Source organism: Talpa occidentalis, unplaced genomic scaffold (assembly GCF_014898055.3).
Source record: "Talpa occidentalis isolate TD23 unplaced genomic scaffold, MPIMG_talOcc4v2.1 talOcc4.16, whole genome shotgun sequence".
NCBI classification, from domain to species: Eukaryota; Metazoa; Chordata; class Mammalia; order Eulipotyphla; family Talpidae; genus Talpa; species Talpa occidentalis.
In genome coordinates this window covers 69,479,930-69,495,997 of record NW_023601653.1, presented here as the reverse complement: position 1 = coordinate 69,495,997, position 16,068 = coordinate 69,479,930, and the positions used below count along the sequence as shown (strand labels likewise).

At 50.9% G+C, this 16,068-nt stretch overlaps 3 protein-coding genes, 1 long non-coding RNA gene and 1 other non-coding gene across 6 annotated transcripts in view; 1 reads left to right on the top strand and 4 right to left on the bottom strand.

The window, feature by feature from the left end:
* Positions 1-205: 205 nt before the first annotated feature.
* Positions 206-2,729, bottom strand: LOC129146035 (uncharacterized). Its single transcript, XR_008552347.1, has 3 exons — positions 2,038-2,729; positions 1,171-1,257; positions 206-540 (listed from the first exon to the last, which is right to left on the bottom strand). It is a non-coding gene; the product is annotated as an uncharacterized LOC129146035 (long non-coding RNA).
* Positions 2,730-3,553: 824 nt separating this feature from the next.
* PHB2 (prohibitin 2) lies at positions 3,554-8,286 on the bottom strand. 2 transcript variants are annotated; one of them, XM_054696463.1, is made up of 8 exons: positions 7,989-8,284; positions 7,740-7,824; positions 7,378-7,457; positions 6,299-6,483; positions 5,701-5,830; positions 5,494-5,597; positions 4,992-5,069; positions 3,554-4,668 (listed from the first exon to the last, which is right to left on the bottom strand). In XM_054696463.1, exons 1-8 carry the CDS (start codon positions 8,113-8,115, stop codon positions 4,588-4,590), a joined length of 870 nt encoding a protein of 289 aa, XP_054552438.1. In that variant the 5' UTR covers positions 8,116-8,284; the 3' UTR covers positions 3,554-4,587. The 2 variants fall into 2 exon arrangements, with proteins under 2 accessions (XP_054552438.1, XP_054552437.1); XM_054696462.1 differs by lacking the exons at positions 3,554-4,668; positions 4,992-5,069 and having other exon boundaries at positions 5,125-5,597; positions 7,989-8,286.
* Positions 5,158-5,425, bottom strand: LOC119248528 (small nucleolar RNA U89). The gene has a single exon (XR_005125958.1). It is a non-coding gene; the product is annotated as a small nucleolar RNA U89 (small nucleolar RNA).
* A 47-nt stretch (positions 8,287-8,333) lies between the features above and the next one.
* Positions 8,334-14,407, top strand: EMG1 (EMG1 N1-specific pseudouridine methyltransferase). The gene is made up of 6 exons (XM_037514419.2): positions 8,334-8,674; positions 13,021-13,122; positions 13,229-13,370; positions 13,718-13,776; positions 13,851-14,000; positions 14,133-14,407. The coding sequence occupies exons 1-6, from the start codon at positions 8,507-8,509 to the stop codon at positions 14,244-14,246; spliced, it is 735 nt and encodes a 244-aa protein (XP_037370316.1). The 5' UTR covers positions 8,334-8,506; the 3' UTR covers positions 14,247-14,407.
* The window catches only part of LPCAT3 (lysophosphatidylcholine acyltransferase 3), a 37,061-nt gene continuing 32,497 nt past the window's right edge, over positions 11,505-16,068 (bottom strand). Inside the window, exons 10-13 of the mRNA XM_037514420.2 lie at positions 15,711-15,858; positions 15,476-15,634; positions 15,241-15,369; positions 11,505-15,038 (exon numbers count right to left, since the gene is read on the bottom strand). Coding sequence (XP_037370317.2) covers positions 15,253-15,369; positions 15,476-15,634; positions 15,711-15,858 — 424 coding nt within the window. The 3' untranslated portion in view covers positions 11,505-15,038; positions 15,241-15,252. The remainder of the gene's footprint in view (positions 15,039-15,240; positions 15,370-15,475; positions 15,635-15,710; positions 15,859-16,068) is intronic.

Below are 16,068 nucleotides of genomic sequence, written 5' to 3'. Positions count from 1 at the left end.
GAAAACATGAACTCAGGCTGAGGGGCCCCAGACACCCTCACACTAGAGATGCCTACAGGGTTCACCTTGCCGAGGACACAGCCGCACACTCCTGGTGCGAACTCTAGATCCAAGGAAATGTACACGGGCCTAACACCACTGCCCCCAGCATCCCCTCTGCTCTCTGGGCTCTCCTGGGAGTGCCCTGCTCCTCCCTTTGCTGGGATCACGGCCACCTTCACATTTCTGATCAGTTTTATTTTTTTTGACCCTCTTCCTTCTCCTGTGTCCACAGTGGACTCTCTGTGATTCCTTCTTTGTTTGAGGGTTCTAGCTTGATTTAAAATGCCAGTCTCCTGGTGAGTTAGGCCTGTGAGAGGTCTGCCTGCTCAGGAGGAACTGGCTGCCTCCTGACTCAGAGGCTGAGGAGTAGGTGGAGGGTCTTGGATGTGACTTCCACTTGCTTGGCAAGCTTTCTTCATCGGGCGGCTGCTGTGTCACAGGTGCTGGGGCAGTGCTAGGGGCGCATGGCAAGCGAGCAGGTTCCGGGGACTACGGAAGCTGGTAGAGGAGACAGACCCAGAAACAGCCGCAAAAATAAGTACAGACAGGTATTAAGGATGCAAACAAAGAGTAGGTGAGAGAGAGGGCGGGCTGAGCTTAGGCAGATTGGGCAACCAGCACAATAGCTCCCGGAGCTACGGCCCTCCAGGGGGTGGGTGGGTGGGGCATCACCTGTGGGCCTCAGGGCCCCTCTCCCAGCAACGCCCTTTCTTCTCCAGCTTGAGCTGCACAAAAGAAGGCAGGTATGCCCCGCCCCCTCTAATAACCGCCTTGGGGCTAATTGCCTTGGGGCTGGTACTTGGACTGGGCTGTGAGCTGGGTCCTGGAGCAACTCTGCCCCAAGGCCTGCTGGGTTGTCCCTTAGAGTCAGCAAGGTGGTGAGGGTGGGGGAGACTGGGTCTAACGCAGGCAGGCTGCTGGGGGTTGAGGGAAAGCAGCTTCCTACTTTAATGGGCAGGGTCAGAGCAGATGCTCCTGCCAGTTTGGGCCTCTGGGCAGGGGTAAGTACCCCAACATTTGGAGTGAGAATGGGGAACATGCTGCCCTCCAAGGCAGGGACGTTCCAGCACAGGCCAGGCTTTGGGACTGGGACAAACCTCATCCCTACTGAGCTGACCCCTTGCTGACCTCAGGGTTTTAGCCCCCGTTTGCTCCATCCAGGCACAGGGTCTGAAGCCACAGAGGAAGGGGCTGGGGAGGAGGGTGCAGGAACTGCTGTGGGGGGAAGACAAGGAGGATGGTAAAAGACCCAAAGACAGCCCCTCCCTTTGTCCCTCTGGAGACCATATTCCCTAGTCTGGGCCCTGGATGTAGAGGAGGCTTGTCCCAGAGTAGAGACCCCAGGAAAGGGTGGGAGGCCTAGTAGGGTGAGCAGGCCTCAGAGGAGGCGCCTGTTGCTGGCGCTGGGAGGGAAGGGGTTAAGGCAGTGGGGGGGCAGCCTATGGCAGGAGGACACACCTGTGCGCAGGGGCGGCGGGCGGGGCCCAGGTGAGGAGTCTGCGTTGCCTTGCCGGCGGCGGCAGCAGCGGCGGAGAAGGAAGGAGGAAGAGCGGAGCTTGGGCGGGCTCTAGGCCTCGGAATACAGGCCCTGACCCCCGTTGCTGTCCTCCGCACTCACTTTCAGGGGGCAGACTGCTGGGTGACAGGTAAAAGCCGCCAGGAGAAGGGTCCTGGGGCTGAGCGGGGACTGCAGAGGGGGCTGAAGGCGGGTGAATTGGTGTGTATGGGGCAGGGGCAGGCTATGGGGGTGGCGGGCAAGAGGCTTAGAGGTGGAGAACTGATGGGCTGGGGTCTCCCTTAGTTTGGCCTGGGGCTCAGTCGATCTGCAACTCTGGGTGGGGCTGGTGGCGGGCTACAGGGCTCACCCGGAAGTGTCCCCAGGGAGGCTGGTGGTGGGGGGATGGGAACCAGTTTCTGTAGCCTCTCCGCTGGGAGCCTGGGCCTAGGACTTCCAGTCCTGGAGGTGGGCAGATTGGGTGGGGGACCCCGTCTTACCCAGCAGTGTTTGGGTGCTGGTTGGGAGTCTCTAATACTGCCGGGTAATGATGGAGGCCCCTATCCCTGTGTCAGCGACATTCATCGTCCTAGGCCCCTAGTTCTCTACCAGTTGTAATCCCCTCTGGAACGACTGACTACCCGGGAAGCCCCTTCATTTTGAGCGAAAGGTGCGGCAAAAGAGTTGGCTCTTAATTGGCTGGTTGCCCACCGGAGGGACACAATGGCCCGAGCCCCTCCCCCAACCATTGTGATTTGTCATCTGGTGGATCCAGCACCCTCAGCTGACCTTGAGTTTGTGGGATTGACTCGAGTATTCTCAAGCAGCCTCACCTGGCTTGTGGCCAGAGTCCCTGTAGCAACTGGTCAGCTCTAGCCCGGAGGTGCACGTTGGCCGACTCTGGGTCCATCTTCCAGAACAGTGTTGGATGGTCTAATTGTGAAGCTCCTAACACTGTCTGGTAAAGATGGCTCCCGGGTTGGTTCCCTCAGCAGTGACCTTCAGGAAGCCCCGAAGATTGTGGAGGCCTTCCGACCAACAACTGACCTTTAGACCTCTGGATGGGGAGGTAAATCACTAAGAAAAGGGCTACAATGGGGAGGAGACAAAATGGCTGCCTCTAGAGGAGGGGCAGGATTTGCTTCTGTTTTCTTCCCACCTGGGGAATGCGAAAAATAAAGACACTCGGCAGGCTGACTCAGGTCACTTGACCCTTCTTTTGTCTGTCAATCTCATCTTTGGCTGGAAAACTCAGAGGAGTGGGGTTGCCGTCAGAACAGGGGAAATGAATCTACCTCCTTCGAAATCAAAGCAACTGAAGATGAACCCAGCCCCTCTAACCCGGTAAAACTCCCCTCTTCCCCCTCCTACACATTTTATAATACCTCTTAATACTTTTTTCGTGCCCAGGGGCATCTAAATGTCCCCACTCATAAGGACAGGGACAGGAAATAAGAGCCGTCATGGCATATAGGCGCAAGCAGTGGCTTCCTCTCCCCAGAGCTTGTGATTCAGCGAGGGCAGGCTTGGGAAGGCTATGCAGCTGCTCACATTGGTCTCAGCAGACACCTGCTCCTCTGTGAAGGGCCCACCTCCAAGGACAGAGCTCACATCTAGTGACTGTGGGCACTACCCACTGGTCTTCAAATAGGCACAAATGGTCTCCACAGCCACATGAACTGTTACCAAGGAAGCAGCTCCTGTTGGGGTAATCAGATTTTTTGGTCTAGCTCAGCAAAGCCACAGCTGCTCCAGCCTTAAAAAGGAGATGTTTGTAAACAGGGTACTGTGGTAGAAATGGAGGGCGTGGCAGAGTGCAGTGAGGCAGGCTGCTCCCAGCTTGGGGCCTGCTTGGGATACCACTCTGCAGGGCTTCCAGGGTCAGGCCCTGTGCTTGCCTAACTGCCCAGCATAGAGTCCTCACGCCCCCTGCTGGCAGATAAAGACCCGGGCGTGTTATGTGAGGTGCGCATGCGTGCCTCCCACCCCCGCCACCCCCCACCCCCCCAGCTCAGACACGTTAAGCCTTGACTCCAGCTTAAGTAATAAAAATTTATTGAGAATTCCTGGGATGGTTATTGCCTCCCAGCTTTGAGGGAGGAACCAACACTATAGGAAATCATCTAGAAATCACACACTGTCCCAACAACCCTGGCCACACAGGGAGGAGGAAAGTTGTTCCCCTGAAAATGGGTCAGTCTTCACTCATCCAAGGCCCAGGTGGTCAGGTGCAGAGGGGACCATCACATGATAAAGGGGAATGGGGGGAGGGAGCTGGCTCCTCAAAAACCAGGGGAGAAACAAATCCACTTGCTCTCTGGGGGTGGAGATCTTGGTCACCCGGGCTCATTTCTTACCCTTGATGAGGCTGTCACTGCAGAAATAAGATGGATGAGTGGCATTGTTAGGGGACAGAAATGTGAGAGGCAGAGCACCCCAGGCCACTCCCTTCTCCCAGACTGAAGGAGTATGTGTGGAAAAGTTGTGTGCTGGGGGGAGGCAGGTACCCAGAGAGGAGCTGCAGGACCCCATAGGAATAAGGCTGTGTCAACAACTTACCTTCCCCTGTGAATACCAGATCACCAGATGAACAGGAAACAGGAGAGAAGAGAAATACACATGTGATTTGGCAGCTTCAGGCCCCACCCAGCTCTAAACCCTCCTTTGCTCCCCAAAGAAAAAGACAAAGGACTAGAAGCCAGGAAGCGCAGGCTCTGGAAAGAGACCGTCAGCGCTGTTTTCTACCTCCTTCTTAACCCTCCCTTCCATGCTCAGCAGCAGACTTAAGGCTCTCCAGGAAGAACAGCAATAATCCTCACTGCTTCCCAGTTAGACAAAACTTTACGATTACTTTTCACATGAATAATCCTATTTGATCTCATAAAATCAAATCCTACAAGATGCAAGACAGTAAGGGTTAACAATCCCACTTTTTTAACTTTGATTCACCCAAATGGTTTTTTTAAGGGCCACATGAACATGCTGGTGAGCCCAAGAGACCACTCAATTGTCACGGCCTCCCCAACTTCCTGCTGTGCAGGTCATGGCCCTCACCGAGTGAAGCTTTCATCCTGCAGGTTGAGCACAAGGTTGTCAGCGGTGAGATAGATCCGGTTCTGGGAGGTGGCGATCTGCAGGGCAGGAAAGACACGCTCACATGAAGCAAAGAACACCTGTACCACTGTCCTTGCAATTCAGTATCATGAGTGGAAAACACATGGGTGAGGAGTAGGGACGCAGGGATGAGATTACACATGGGAGGTCTGGAGTCGTGAGCAACTGTGACTTGCTGGCTCACGACAGGTACCAACAGAAGATTAGGGGGCGTGTGAGGGACAGAGAAGCCACTCTAAGTAGAAAACTGAACAAGATTCTAATTCCCTCACTCCAATATGCTTTAACTGAAAACATGTTCACACAAGGCAGTCTTGAGGGGTATGGGGCCCCCACTCACCGTCTTGGAGATGTTCTGGGCCGCGCGGATCTTACGCAGTTTGATGTAACCTGGGTTCTTGCTCAATGCTTCTCCCAGGTGAGAAGGTGGGGTTAAGGGTTCAAATAAGGCCAGGTTTCCACCCCCAACTCCATCTTCACTGCTCCCCTCAACAACCCTCCTGGACTGTCAGATCCAAGGTTGCGCTCAGAGGATTCGTGCTTAGTCCTACTTTGGTCCCCACCTGTAGGCCCCCCTGCAGGCAGCTGCCAGGAACTGGGGGCAGCAGCAGAAATGGAGGCAAGGCCAGCAGTGCTATTGATCTGCCTTACAGTGAGGAGCCAGGTCTCAGGTACCCCCACTAAGATTTCAGATGCCATTTGAAACCCCCCCCCCCCCCCCGGGAGCCAAGGACCAGAGCACAGAGTCGCATTCGCCTTAGTCTCATCAGCCGGCCCATTGAGGGAGGACAGGAAGGCACAGGAAAGGGAGATGCTTCGAGGGCTTTCTGACAGAAGGATATCATTTTGGCAGCCTCAGCCTCACCCTCGGCCTGCACAATCTTCTGCCGCTGCTCCTGCTTTGCTTTTTCCACCAAGAATTGGGCCCGCTGGGCCTCCTGCTGGGCTGGGATGCCGAGGAAGAGGCAGAGGGGCATAGGTATGCGGTGTCAAGAACGCTACCCTCCCATATCCTCAGACACTCCTGCCCCTCTGCTCTGGTAACTCACCCACTTGTTTGGCTTCCACAGCAGCTGTGTACTCCCGGCTGAAGCTCAGCTCTGTGATGGCCACATCATCCAGAATGAGGCTGAAGTCCTTGGCTCGCTCTGTCAGTTCCCTTCGGATCAACAGGGATACCTGGGGGTGGGGCAAGGGTAAGGGATTGGCAGTATGAGGGGACTGAAGAACCAAAGGAAGGCGTTGCTGTGACTTTCTGAATGGTGGAAAACCATTTTCCTTAAACTAAATCTCCTTAGTGCCTCGCGAAGGCACCTGAGTTGGAAAGGACTTGGTCCAATCTTTTCATTTGATAAATGGGACAGGCAGAGGGGAGACATGAGCACCACACTAACTCATCTTCCAGTCTCTCTAATACAACAAGCACCCTTACACTCTGACATGGTTTTCTCCTCTGCTTCTGTACACCAACTGCCCCAAGTCCCAGTCTTGGCTCTCCTTGTTTCTACAGTTGTCATTAGTACAGCTTCTAGGTGGAAATGGAACCAGGCTCACATGCTTTCCTACCAAGCTGCCTTTCCTAATGCCCAGAATCTTGGGCTTAGAAGGGAAATAATGACACCATGGGGTTGGGGGCTAAATTCAGACCTGGGCTCGCTGGGTGATCAACTGGGAGGCATTGAACTTGGCCACCACACTCTTGAGCACCTCGTTGACGATGGATGGCAATACTCGCTCTTCGTAGTCTAGCCCCAGACGCTGGTACATACTGGGAAGCTCCATAGCATTGGGTCGAGAGAGCACACGCAGGGAGATGTTCACCATCTGCAAGTCTAAGAGAGAAGTCAGCAGTGCCTGGTCAAGGCAAGGGGAGCCTCATTTAACCTCAACCCAACACACTTCTCCAAGCATTTTCATCTCCTCGTGCTTCCCTCCATGCCTAATGCAATCTTGTGCAGTCTGACATCCCTGTGGGGAGAAGGGTAATCAGGGTGACAAGATGTCACTTGGCAAGGCCATGTATGCCCTCATCCACAGGGAAGTCTTCTCTACCTACAACCCCTCCATCAGGTAAGTTCATCCCTCTTTTTTCCACTGTGCTTTGTGTAACCTCTATAGTGGGCTATGTCACGCTGTGCCTTAATTATCTGCCTCTTACTAGACTCGAAGAACTGAAGACAAGGATTGAGTTTTATGAATCCTTTCTTCCCAGGCTTTAGGGTTTAGATCGTGACTAGTATGAAACATTACAAAAAGATACATGACAGGTGAAATACTTGCCTCAGTAAGACATAGACCTGTGTCTATGTCTACGCATGCGAAAGGGGTCTGGGAGTTTCAAAGGCACAGGTTCTAGGAGGGAACAGGTGCGTGAGTGAAGAGTGGGGCTATGATCCTCTGGACAGAGCACACTACTGGATATAGTTAACTTGAGGAATTAGAAGAAATGAGGATTTAAAACAAGGTTCTGATCTAGGTAGCGAAGTAGACAAATACAGCTGATGTTCTCCCTGAGTTTATGGAGAAGAACAGTTAATAAAAATGTACACTCACACAACGTGTCTAGGATGTGATGTTTTAACCCCAGAAGGCAGGTACTTTTGTTAAAGTTCATTTGCAGATGAAGCTGACCCAAAGGCCCAAGGGATCTGCCTCCACTACCTTCTCCTCAGGTCTCTGGCCAGGCTCCCTTACTTTACTTGTGACAGCCAAGTACCCAAACCTACCTTTGGAGCCTGTGGGGGAAGAAATTTTTCGGGGTCTGGCCCGAATGTCATAGATGATAGGGTACTGGAACCACGGGATCCTGGAGGGAAGGGCACAGGGACAAGTATTAGCAGACTGCTGTTTCACTAGTTTTGCTCTCACCACGTGTTTCTTGGCCTCCAAGTGACCATGGACAAGGAGCGATTCTCTTCTCTCTTTGGCCAACTTTATATGCTGCTACGGTTCGGGGCAGCATCATAGTCGTGGGAGATGGGGTGAGGAAAGACGGGCGCTGAGTTATTGCAAGACTTACTATATAGCCATTGGTGGGTGAGCGTCCAAGGGTGAAGGGTCAGGGTCAGTCCGCTCTGCCCGCCATTACCTGAAGTGAAGGCCCTCGGCCAGGATGGTGTCCTGCTGCACTCCACCGATCCGATTAAAGAAAATGGCTCTGTGCCCGCCTTCCACTGTGGGGAGAGAGGTGGGGATCAGGTCAGGCCACAGTTCAGAGTACGTGCCAGGCTCTGGTGGGGAGGGTGAAGAGCTAAAGGAGCGCGGGAACCTGGCGGGACAGGGCAGGGGGTCCGGGGAAGGGCAGGAGACGTCCGGAGAGCGGGCGGAGGCTGCTCACCGGTGAATACGGACTCGCGCACACCGTAGGCCACGGCCCCAGCACCCAGCAGCAGCTTCAGCGCCGTGCCCATGCCCCGGGGCCCGGAGGGCAGCCGTCCCGCTAAGTCCTTCAAGTTCTGGGCCATGTCCGATCTTGGGGCCGGTGGCACCCGAAGTCAGAAGCGGGTGCCGGCCCGCCTCTACCCCACTCCAGTTTCGGGATCACACCCTTCCCACGAGGGTCCGGGGCCCGGAGCGCTTGCGGGAGAAAGGGCACCGGAAGTGCGCTCCCTTCTAAACCCTCCCCCTCCTGCCCACTGCGGGCCCGATCCTCGCGCACAGGAAGCACGCATCCGGAAGTTCCCGCCCCTCTCTGGAATTCTGCCTCCCGCAGTGGCTTCGGAAGCGCCAGACACCAGGCCATCGCCCTTTCCAAGTGCCCACTTTCAAGATGGCAGCCAGAAGTATGGCTGGGATGAGAGCGAGCGCGAGGTTCTAATTTAAGTACGTTAGCACAACTTCCGGTCCGATTGTAACATGGCTGCGCCCAGTGGTGGATTCCAACCTCGTGAGCGGCGCGCCGCGGAGCAAGAACAGGACTGGGATGCTGTGGCGCCTAAGCGACCCCGATTCGTGGCGGGAAGCAAGATCGGAGGCCGAAGGCTCATTGTGGTGCTGGAAGGGGCCAGTCTGGAGACAGTCAAGGTAGTTTGGGGCAAGGAAACGGGGGAGTTGTAGCTCCATAGAGGATGGGACCTTTTGGGATGAGGATGTGGGGCTAGAATGGATGGAGAAAATCAACAGAGGTGTACCATGGGAACAGTGACTTAGTTGACTGTCTCTTAACATCCTGGGTTGGCAGTGTTTTTCTCCTGCCCTTCTTGAATCCCGTGACACTCGTCACATCCTTGTTTTCAGTTGGTTTACCCAAGATTCTGTGGAAGAAGTAATTTAAGGGGAGGAGAGGCTCGTCTGCGCGTCTTTCCACATCCCAACACAAGTTACTGGGCAAAGGAGAGGCCATTAGGTTACTGTAGCCTCTGCCTACCCTTTTAATTTTAAGACCTTTCCAGTTAAAGGGTCAGTCTTTTTTTTTTTTTTTTAAATCTTACTTCAAAACACTGTTAAGGTTTTCATTTAATATTTTACCTAATAAACCCAGCAGTTCTGTATGTTAAAACTTCATGCAGTGTTTTTATTCTTTCTCATAACTCTTTAGAGCCAAGCTTATTGAGTAAATTCAGAAGAAATAACACTGATTTAGAAGTCAGACCTGGATTTTAATCTTGTGTTTTACACTTATTTTATGTGAATTTGAGAAAATAAGTTTGGTCCTCAATTTGTAACAAAGAGTGGGTTAATACATGGTGAACCACAGAGGGGGTGATTGTCATGAAAGTGCTTAATATGTAGGACACTTCCATGTGGTATGGTGTGATTCTTTTCCATCTTACTTTCCTCAACCATGGAACTACTTGCATTTCCCCCACTCCCTTTTAAAAAGTTGCTTCCCTCTTTCATTTTTTATGTAATTTCTATTTCTAATCCAGTTAATAGGTCTTATATTCATCCCTCACTCAATTACTCTTTCCAGCCTATTAATTTGGAATGTCACTTAATCACTTTGTTTCTTCATTGTTTTCTGGGGATAGTAGTACCTATTTTCTTGGGTTGTTGAGGGGATTGAGGAGTTAATATATTGATATGTAAGGGTTTAGAATAATGTCTATCACTTGTAATTAGTTATTGATTCCATGTTACTTAATGAATTGAAAAGGTCATGGTCAAATTAAAACTCCTAGAGCATGCTGTGGAAGAATTGAAGCCAAATCATCAAGGGTGAAAAAATCATAGCTAGTTGAAATCTTTTGTAGAGTTATCTCTTGCTTTCCTTGTGCTGGTGGTACCTCTTGTTTCTGCCACTCTCACCTGGCCCTGCTCTCACCATTTATTCCTTATACTCCAGCCTTATTAGTCTTCAAGCTCTTTGAAAGCACTCCTATTCTTTATTTTTTTTTTTAAAGATTTGTGTATGCATACAAGAACTGGGGTACAGGCCAGAGGTGTGGGGGTGAGAGGATTCACCAAAGTTAGAGTGGGCAACAGAACAGGTGGATCGACTGAAATACACTGAGGGGAGCAGCAGGTGAGTCAGGAGAGGTCTGCTGCACCATGTGGGTAGCTCCCTGGCTGGGGAGAGAACTCATGCTGCAGTGGCTGTGGATAGCTTCAAAGGTTGCATCTTAATCCCTTGCGCCACCAGGGAGGCCCACTCTTATTCTTTTTTTTTTTTTTTTTAAAGATTTATTTATTGATTGATTGATACATACAAGCACTGGGTACAGTTAGAAGCGCGGGAGGGTGAGAGAATTCACCAGTGCCAGAGCGGGGAGCAGAGCAGGCAGAAGGACTGAAGTACACTGCTGAGGGGAGCAGCGGGCGGCAGGAGAGGTCTGCGCGCCATGTGGGACCCTCCTCCCGAGGCCGGGGAGCAGCCGGGGATTGAACCGGCACTGCAGAGGCTGCGGGCAGCTTTGCAACCCAGCGCTCAACCGCTGCGCCACCGGGGAGGCCCTCCACTCTTATTCTTTAAAGCCATTGCACTTCATGTTCTTTAACTGGAAGCTCCTGTTACTCATCTCTTTGTCTCATTAACTCCTACTTCATGTTTATTCATGTAACAGTTACTGAGTCTCTATAATACTGGTTCTTCAATTAGGTTAAATGTTACTTCCTCATAAATTGACTCCCTCCTGGTATAAGTCAGGTTCTCTTGTTATGATTCTTTAATGAACGATTTACTTTTCCTTCATATTTATCACAACTTGAATTAAATATTCATGTGATTATTTGCTCAGTTTCCTCCATTTAGAAAGCTATGAGGGCAGCAAATAAGGTTTAAAAACCTCCTTCTTCTGGGCCTCCCTGGTGGTGCAGGAGTTAAAGTCTCAGGGCCGTCAAGCTACCGCCAGCCACTGTGGCATAAGTTGGATCCTTGGCCAAAGGAGCTAACCCACATGGCGCAGTAGACCTCTCCTGTCTTGCCCACTGCTCCCTTCGGCAGTGTATTTCAGTCTGCCTGTTCTGCTCCCCACTGTCTCTGGTGAATCCTCTCACCCCCTGCACCCCCGGGCCTACACCCCAGTTCTTGTATGCATAAATAAAAATAAATCTTAAAAAAATAAAAACCTCCTTCTTCAACCTGCAGTACCTACTACAGAAAATGAATACACATAGTATTCATTCCCCAAAATTTCTAGTTAGTAGTTTTCAAGTTTATTAATCACAACCACAATAGAAAAATTACATTGTCAGCCATTACACCCTCAACTATATGTAACCAAACCCTGGTATGAAAGAGTTGAAATGGGATTCTTCTATCAAGATGTTCTTTTTCTTAAAAAACTAAGAGTGTCCCAAGGGACTTAGTTCTTGGTCCTTTGTTTTTGTTCTTTGCTTACTCTGTGACATTCTTGTTTTTTTTTTTTTTAAAAGATTTATTTATTTATTTATACAAGCACTGGGTACAGTCAGAAGCGCGGGAGGGTGAGAGAATTCACCAGAGCCAGAGCAGGGAGCAGAGCAGGCAGAAGGACTGAAGTACACTGCTGAGGGGAGCAGTGGGCGGCAGGAGAGGTCTGTGCGCCATGTGGGACCCTCCTCCGGTGGCCGGGGAGCAGCCGGGGATTGAACCGGCGCTGCAGAGGCTGCGGGCAGCTTTGCAACCCAGCGCTCAACCGCTGTGCCACCAGGGGAGGCCCTGTTTTTTTTTTTTTTTTTTTTAGCTACTATCTTTTGTCCTATCATCTGTTCCGTTATCACTCTTCCCCCAAACTTTTGGGAGTCACATGTCTCAGGATGTTGCCTGGCATAAACCAGTGTTCTGTTGATATGCAAAAATTACTTTCAAAACCTGTATTTTTACTTAATGCTTTTAGACTTTACTGATCATCTTAATTAATGCTCCTTAGGACTCCAAATAATTTGTAATTATTTCTTTTAGTTAATACACATTTCTAGGTAGATCTACTATGCATTTCTAGGTAGATCTTTAAACTCTAGCTGCTGTACACAGTTGCCAGAATAATATTCCTCATTCTCATATTCCACAATTACTCCTTTGTGCTTGGAAGTTGATGATTCTGCAGTTTATAGTTTCATGTATAGTCATGGCCCTTCAATGTTTATTTCCACTTTTCTAGCATCACTTGTCTTCACATTTTGGCTTCATATCCATACCTTTGCATATGCCAATCTTAAAACTGGCAACATCCCTCTTTGGCTTCTGGGAAACATTCCTGATTAACTACCTCCTGCATCACTAGCATGTTCACACCTCTTCCTGTTCACATTTGCATCTCTTCCTTTACTGCATGTTTCTTATAAGCAAACTGAGACAGGGACCATGCATCCTTTGTCCAGTATATACGTAATGCTTGTGTGCTAAGCAGGCAGCCTTGTTCACTAACCTGACTCCTACCTTGCTCCAGAATTCCTTGGTGGCTTTGCCTAGTAGCCACAGGTTTTATCTATTTATTTTAAAGTTTTATTTTTATTTATTTATGCATACAAGAACTGGGGTGCGGGGAGTGTGTGTGAGAGGATTCACCAGAGAGAGTGGGGAGCAGAACAGGCAGATCTACTGAAATACACTGATGAGGGGAGCAATGGGCGAGACAGGAGAGGTCTGCTGCACCTGTGGGGTAGCTCCCTGGCTGGGGATCGAACTCATGCCACAGTGGCTGGTGATAGCTTGATAGCGCTGAGACTTTAACTCCTGTGCCAGCAGGGAGGCCCAAGCCACAGGTTTTAAATTAAATTCAGTTTAATCATGAGAGATCACAGGTTGTGCCCTTCTTTTCCCCTTCTGTGCTCAGCTGCCTCGGGAAGGGAGGGAGGGCAAATGTGGCCACAGTAATCCTCTCAGGGATTACTCAAGGCTTGCTGGTTCCCACCCCCCGGGTTTCTGGTTCGGTAGATGCTGCTTTGGGGACTGCTGTGCTAGGTTAGAGAAGCTTAAATTGCTCTCCATCTTGTTCCCTGTCTTTCAGGTCGGGAAGACATATGAGCTACTCAACTGTGACAAGCACAAGTCTATATTATTAAAGAACGGACGGGATCCTGGGGAAGTGAGACCAGACATCGCTCACCAGGTGACTCCAGGGCACAGCTCCACACCCCTTGAGCCTTTCTATATAAGGCTAGGCAGCTGTGAGCTACTTCATGTTTTAACTGTGCCTTGGTTTCTGCCTCCCTCAGAGTTTACTGATGCTGATGGACAGTCCCCTGAACCGTGCTGGCTTGCTTCAGGTTTACATCCACACACAGAAGAATGTGCTGATTGAAGTGAACCCCCAGACTCGTATTCCCAGGACCTTTGACCGTTTTTGTGGCCTCATGGGTAAGAAGCCTTAGGACTTAAACAAAGAGAGGGGAAAAGGGATAAGTTAAATGTGGAGTTTTTTAGTGGGAGGGTTCGATTTTTGCTACAGAAGGGCTCTTGACCATTATCTTTGCTTGTACAGGGATTCCTGGCTGAGAGGAAAGGGGGAGAGCGAGGCCCTCACAGTACAGCTGGTGGTCCCTGAAAGCAGCTTATTCATAGCACCTCAGGAGCACAGCGTGGCTGGAAGGACACAGGAGCTCCTCCTTACATAGGGGTTTTCTGCTTAGATCACTGGGCCAAACAAGAGGGTTCTCCATCTAGCTCTGAACTCTTTTTTTAAAAATTTTTCCCCCTCTCTCCAGTTCAACTTTTACACAAACTCAGTGTTCGAGCAGCTGATGGCCCTCAGAAGCTCTTGAAGGTGAGGTATTGAAACTGCTGGTTGGAGGTAGGGTTTTGAGAATGTTCCTGGGGTTGATTCTTTTTTTCTTCCAGGTAATTAAGAATCCTGTGTCGGATCACTTTCCAGTTGGATGCATGAAGATTGGCACTTCTTTTTCTGTCCCAGTTGTCAGTGATGTGCGAGAGTTGGTGCCCAGCAGTGACCCTATCGTTTTTGTGGTGGGCGCTTTTGCCCACGGCCAGGTAATGTCAGCTCAGTGCTCATGTTCATCAAGCTGAAGCTGCAGGCTTCCAAGAGCAGTTGTTTTTCCTGCTCTGAGGAAGGACTGAGTCTGTTACAGAGTGAGAGTGGGCTGACAGAACTACTCTTTCTAGGTCAATGTGGAGTACACGGAGAAGATGGTGTCCATCAGCAACTATCCCCTTTCTGCAGCCCTCACGTGTGCAAAGGTGACAACAGCCTTTGAAGAAGCCTGGGGCATCATTTGACAGAACCGTGTTCTGAAACACAGAGACTGCTGATATTGCCTCCTTGGTCCTGCTCTCAAGCAATGGCTAGGAGGTGACCCTCCTGCATGGAGACTATGGAGTTGGGGAAGCCAGCCCGCACATTTGTTATTTGTTTATCCTATAAATACTGTTCTTGCAAACTTGGTCCTTCTTTGGGGATCCTAAACCCAGCAGTATCTAGTGGTGTTGAGTGGTGATTGTCAGTCTTCAGGGAAAGACATAGGTTACAGTGTTTGCAGTTTGGTTCTGGGCTTTGCAGACAGGCTTCAGATCATTTCCCAGATCACTGTGCTCTACAGGAAAGGGCCCTGCTTACTTCAGCAGTGACTAACATGAGAACTGTGTTGGAAAGAAAGCAGCCGGCAGTGCTAGCAATGAAAAACTGAACAAACGGAAGTGATTTTATCTGGTACAGTTCCAAGGTAGAAAAAGTGGAGCAGGCAGGGCCTTGTACCCCTCCCCACCCCCCCATGGGGGGGGTGGTGGTAGCGGCACATATACAATCATAGTAAATTGGCAGAATAAAACACAACAGATTCCTGGCTAGAGGGGGAGAGATAAGGCAACGTGCATGGGGGAGCCCAGAGGGGAGAAATGGGGGCCCCTCTGCTCCTCCCACAAGAGTTTCCCCTTTGGCCCCAAATGAAGACTTGGCTGGCAGCAGAGGCACGCTAGGTGTGCCATGTCTTCCCGCTCCTGGCTGCTGTGGTCTCTGGCGAAGGAGTGCTGTGAAAAGGGAGACGTTCCTGCACCAGTCCTGCTCTAGGCCACCTGCAGGAGGAGAAAGCCCACGGCGAGGCTGCTGAGAGTGATTCCTGGAGCTCGGTCTCTGGCAACCTACATTAGTCAGCGCTCCACACTGTTCCCCCAGAAGCCAGGTTATCTGCGAGTCCCCCCAAGCTTCAATGCTGTCTTTCCCATCCCCTCATCACTGTGCCATGACCTGGTAGTTTCTGCTTAGCTGGCTGCTTACCAGGGAAATGGATTATTCCATTTTCTTTAACTTCTCTTTTCTTGGCACCATTGCTTTGTGAACGTAAGGCAATATGATTAGTAGGCTCAAGAAGAAGACGTGGCCGAGGAAATAGATGGATTTATACACCTGTGGGGAGAGAGAGGCCACTGAGGCAGATGGAGGGCATGGAATAGCCCTCCTGCATCAGGTGTCTTGTGATTACCGCGATTTTGGCAAGAACGCTTTCACTTGCCTTAAACCACTTGTCCCATGTGAAGAGGCAAAAGGCAGTCATGGAGTAACCCATGAAGAGCCAGTGGATGGTCTGCTGCACCAAGTAGTACAAGGGTTGGAGGACAGTAATGGAAGCCAGGCTGCTCAAAAGGGGGCTCTCTCGAATGAGGCTGGAGGCCTGGGGGACCGGGGGAGAGGTCATGGGTATCTTGTTTCTTCTCATCTTTCCCTCACCCAGCACCCTTAAGGCCTACCTGCCTCTCCACGATAACAATGAGGAACTCCATCTGGAAGCAGACCAGGTACCCTGAGTGTAGGCCGTGCCAGAGGGCCAAGAATAGCAAGGAGAGACCTTGGGACAGTTGTTTGTTCCCAAGGAACTTGAGTCGTTTGAAGAAGTAACTAGAGAAAAGGGTGGGTTAAAGATGAGCCTCAGGTTAGTCTTACACGCCAACCTGCTCCCTCATCATGCCTCTGGGTCCTCAGTGCCCTAAGAAGTGCAGTGGGGGTGGCCAGTGAGGGAAGAAGTGCCACCTGCTGAGCATTAGAGATGAAGGCAGTGGACTTGGAGACACGGATTTCAGAGCCACAGCTTAGTAGGGTGATCGTGGG

Excerpts from the sequence above, each read along its gene's own strand:
- PHB2 (XM_054696462.1), bottom strand. The coding sequence starts at position 8,115 with ATGGCCCAGAACTTGAAGGACTTAGCGGGACGGCTGCCCTCCGGGCCC. Across the intron at positions 7,458-7,739 it reads GCCGAGGGCCTTCACTTCAG|GATCCCGTGGTTCCAGTACC; the intron begins GTAATGGCGGGC and ends CCTTCCCTCCAG. Across the intron at positions 5,831-6,298 it reads TGATCACCCAGCGAGCCCAG|GTATCCCTGTTGATCCGAAG; the intron begins GTCTGAATTTAG and ends CCCCACCCCCAG.
- EMG1 (XM_037514419.2), top strand. The coding sequence starts at position 8,507 with ATGGCTGCGCCCAGTGGTGGATTCCAACCTCGTGAGCGGCGCGCCGCG. Across the intron at positions 13,777-13,850 it reads GCCCTCAGAAGCTCTTGAAG|GTAATTAAGAATCCTGTGTC; the intron begins GTGAGGTATTGA and ends TTTTTCTTCCAG. Across the intron at positions 14,001-14,132 it reads GCGCTTTTGCCCACGGCCAG|GTCAATGTGGAGTACACGGA; the intron begins GTAATGTCAGCT and ends TACTCTTTCTAG.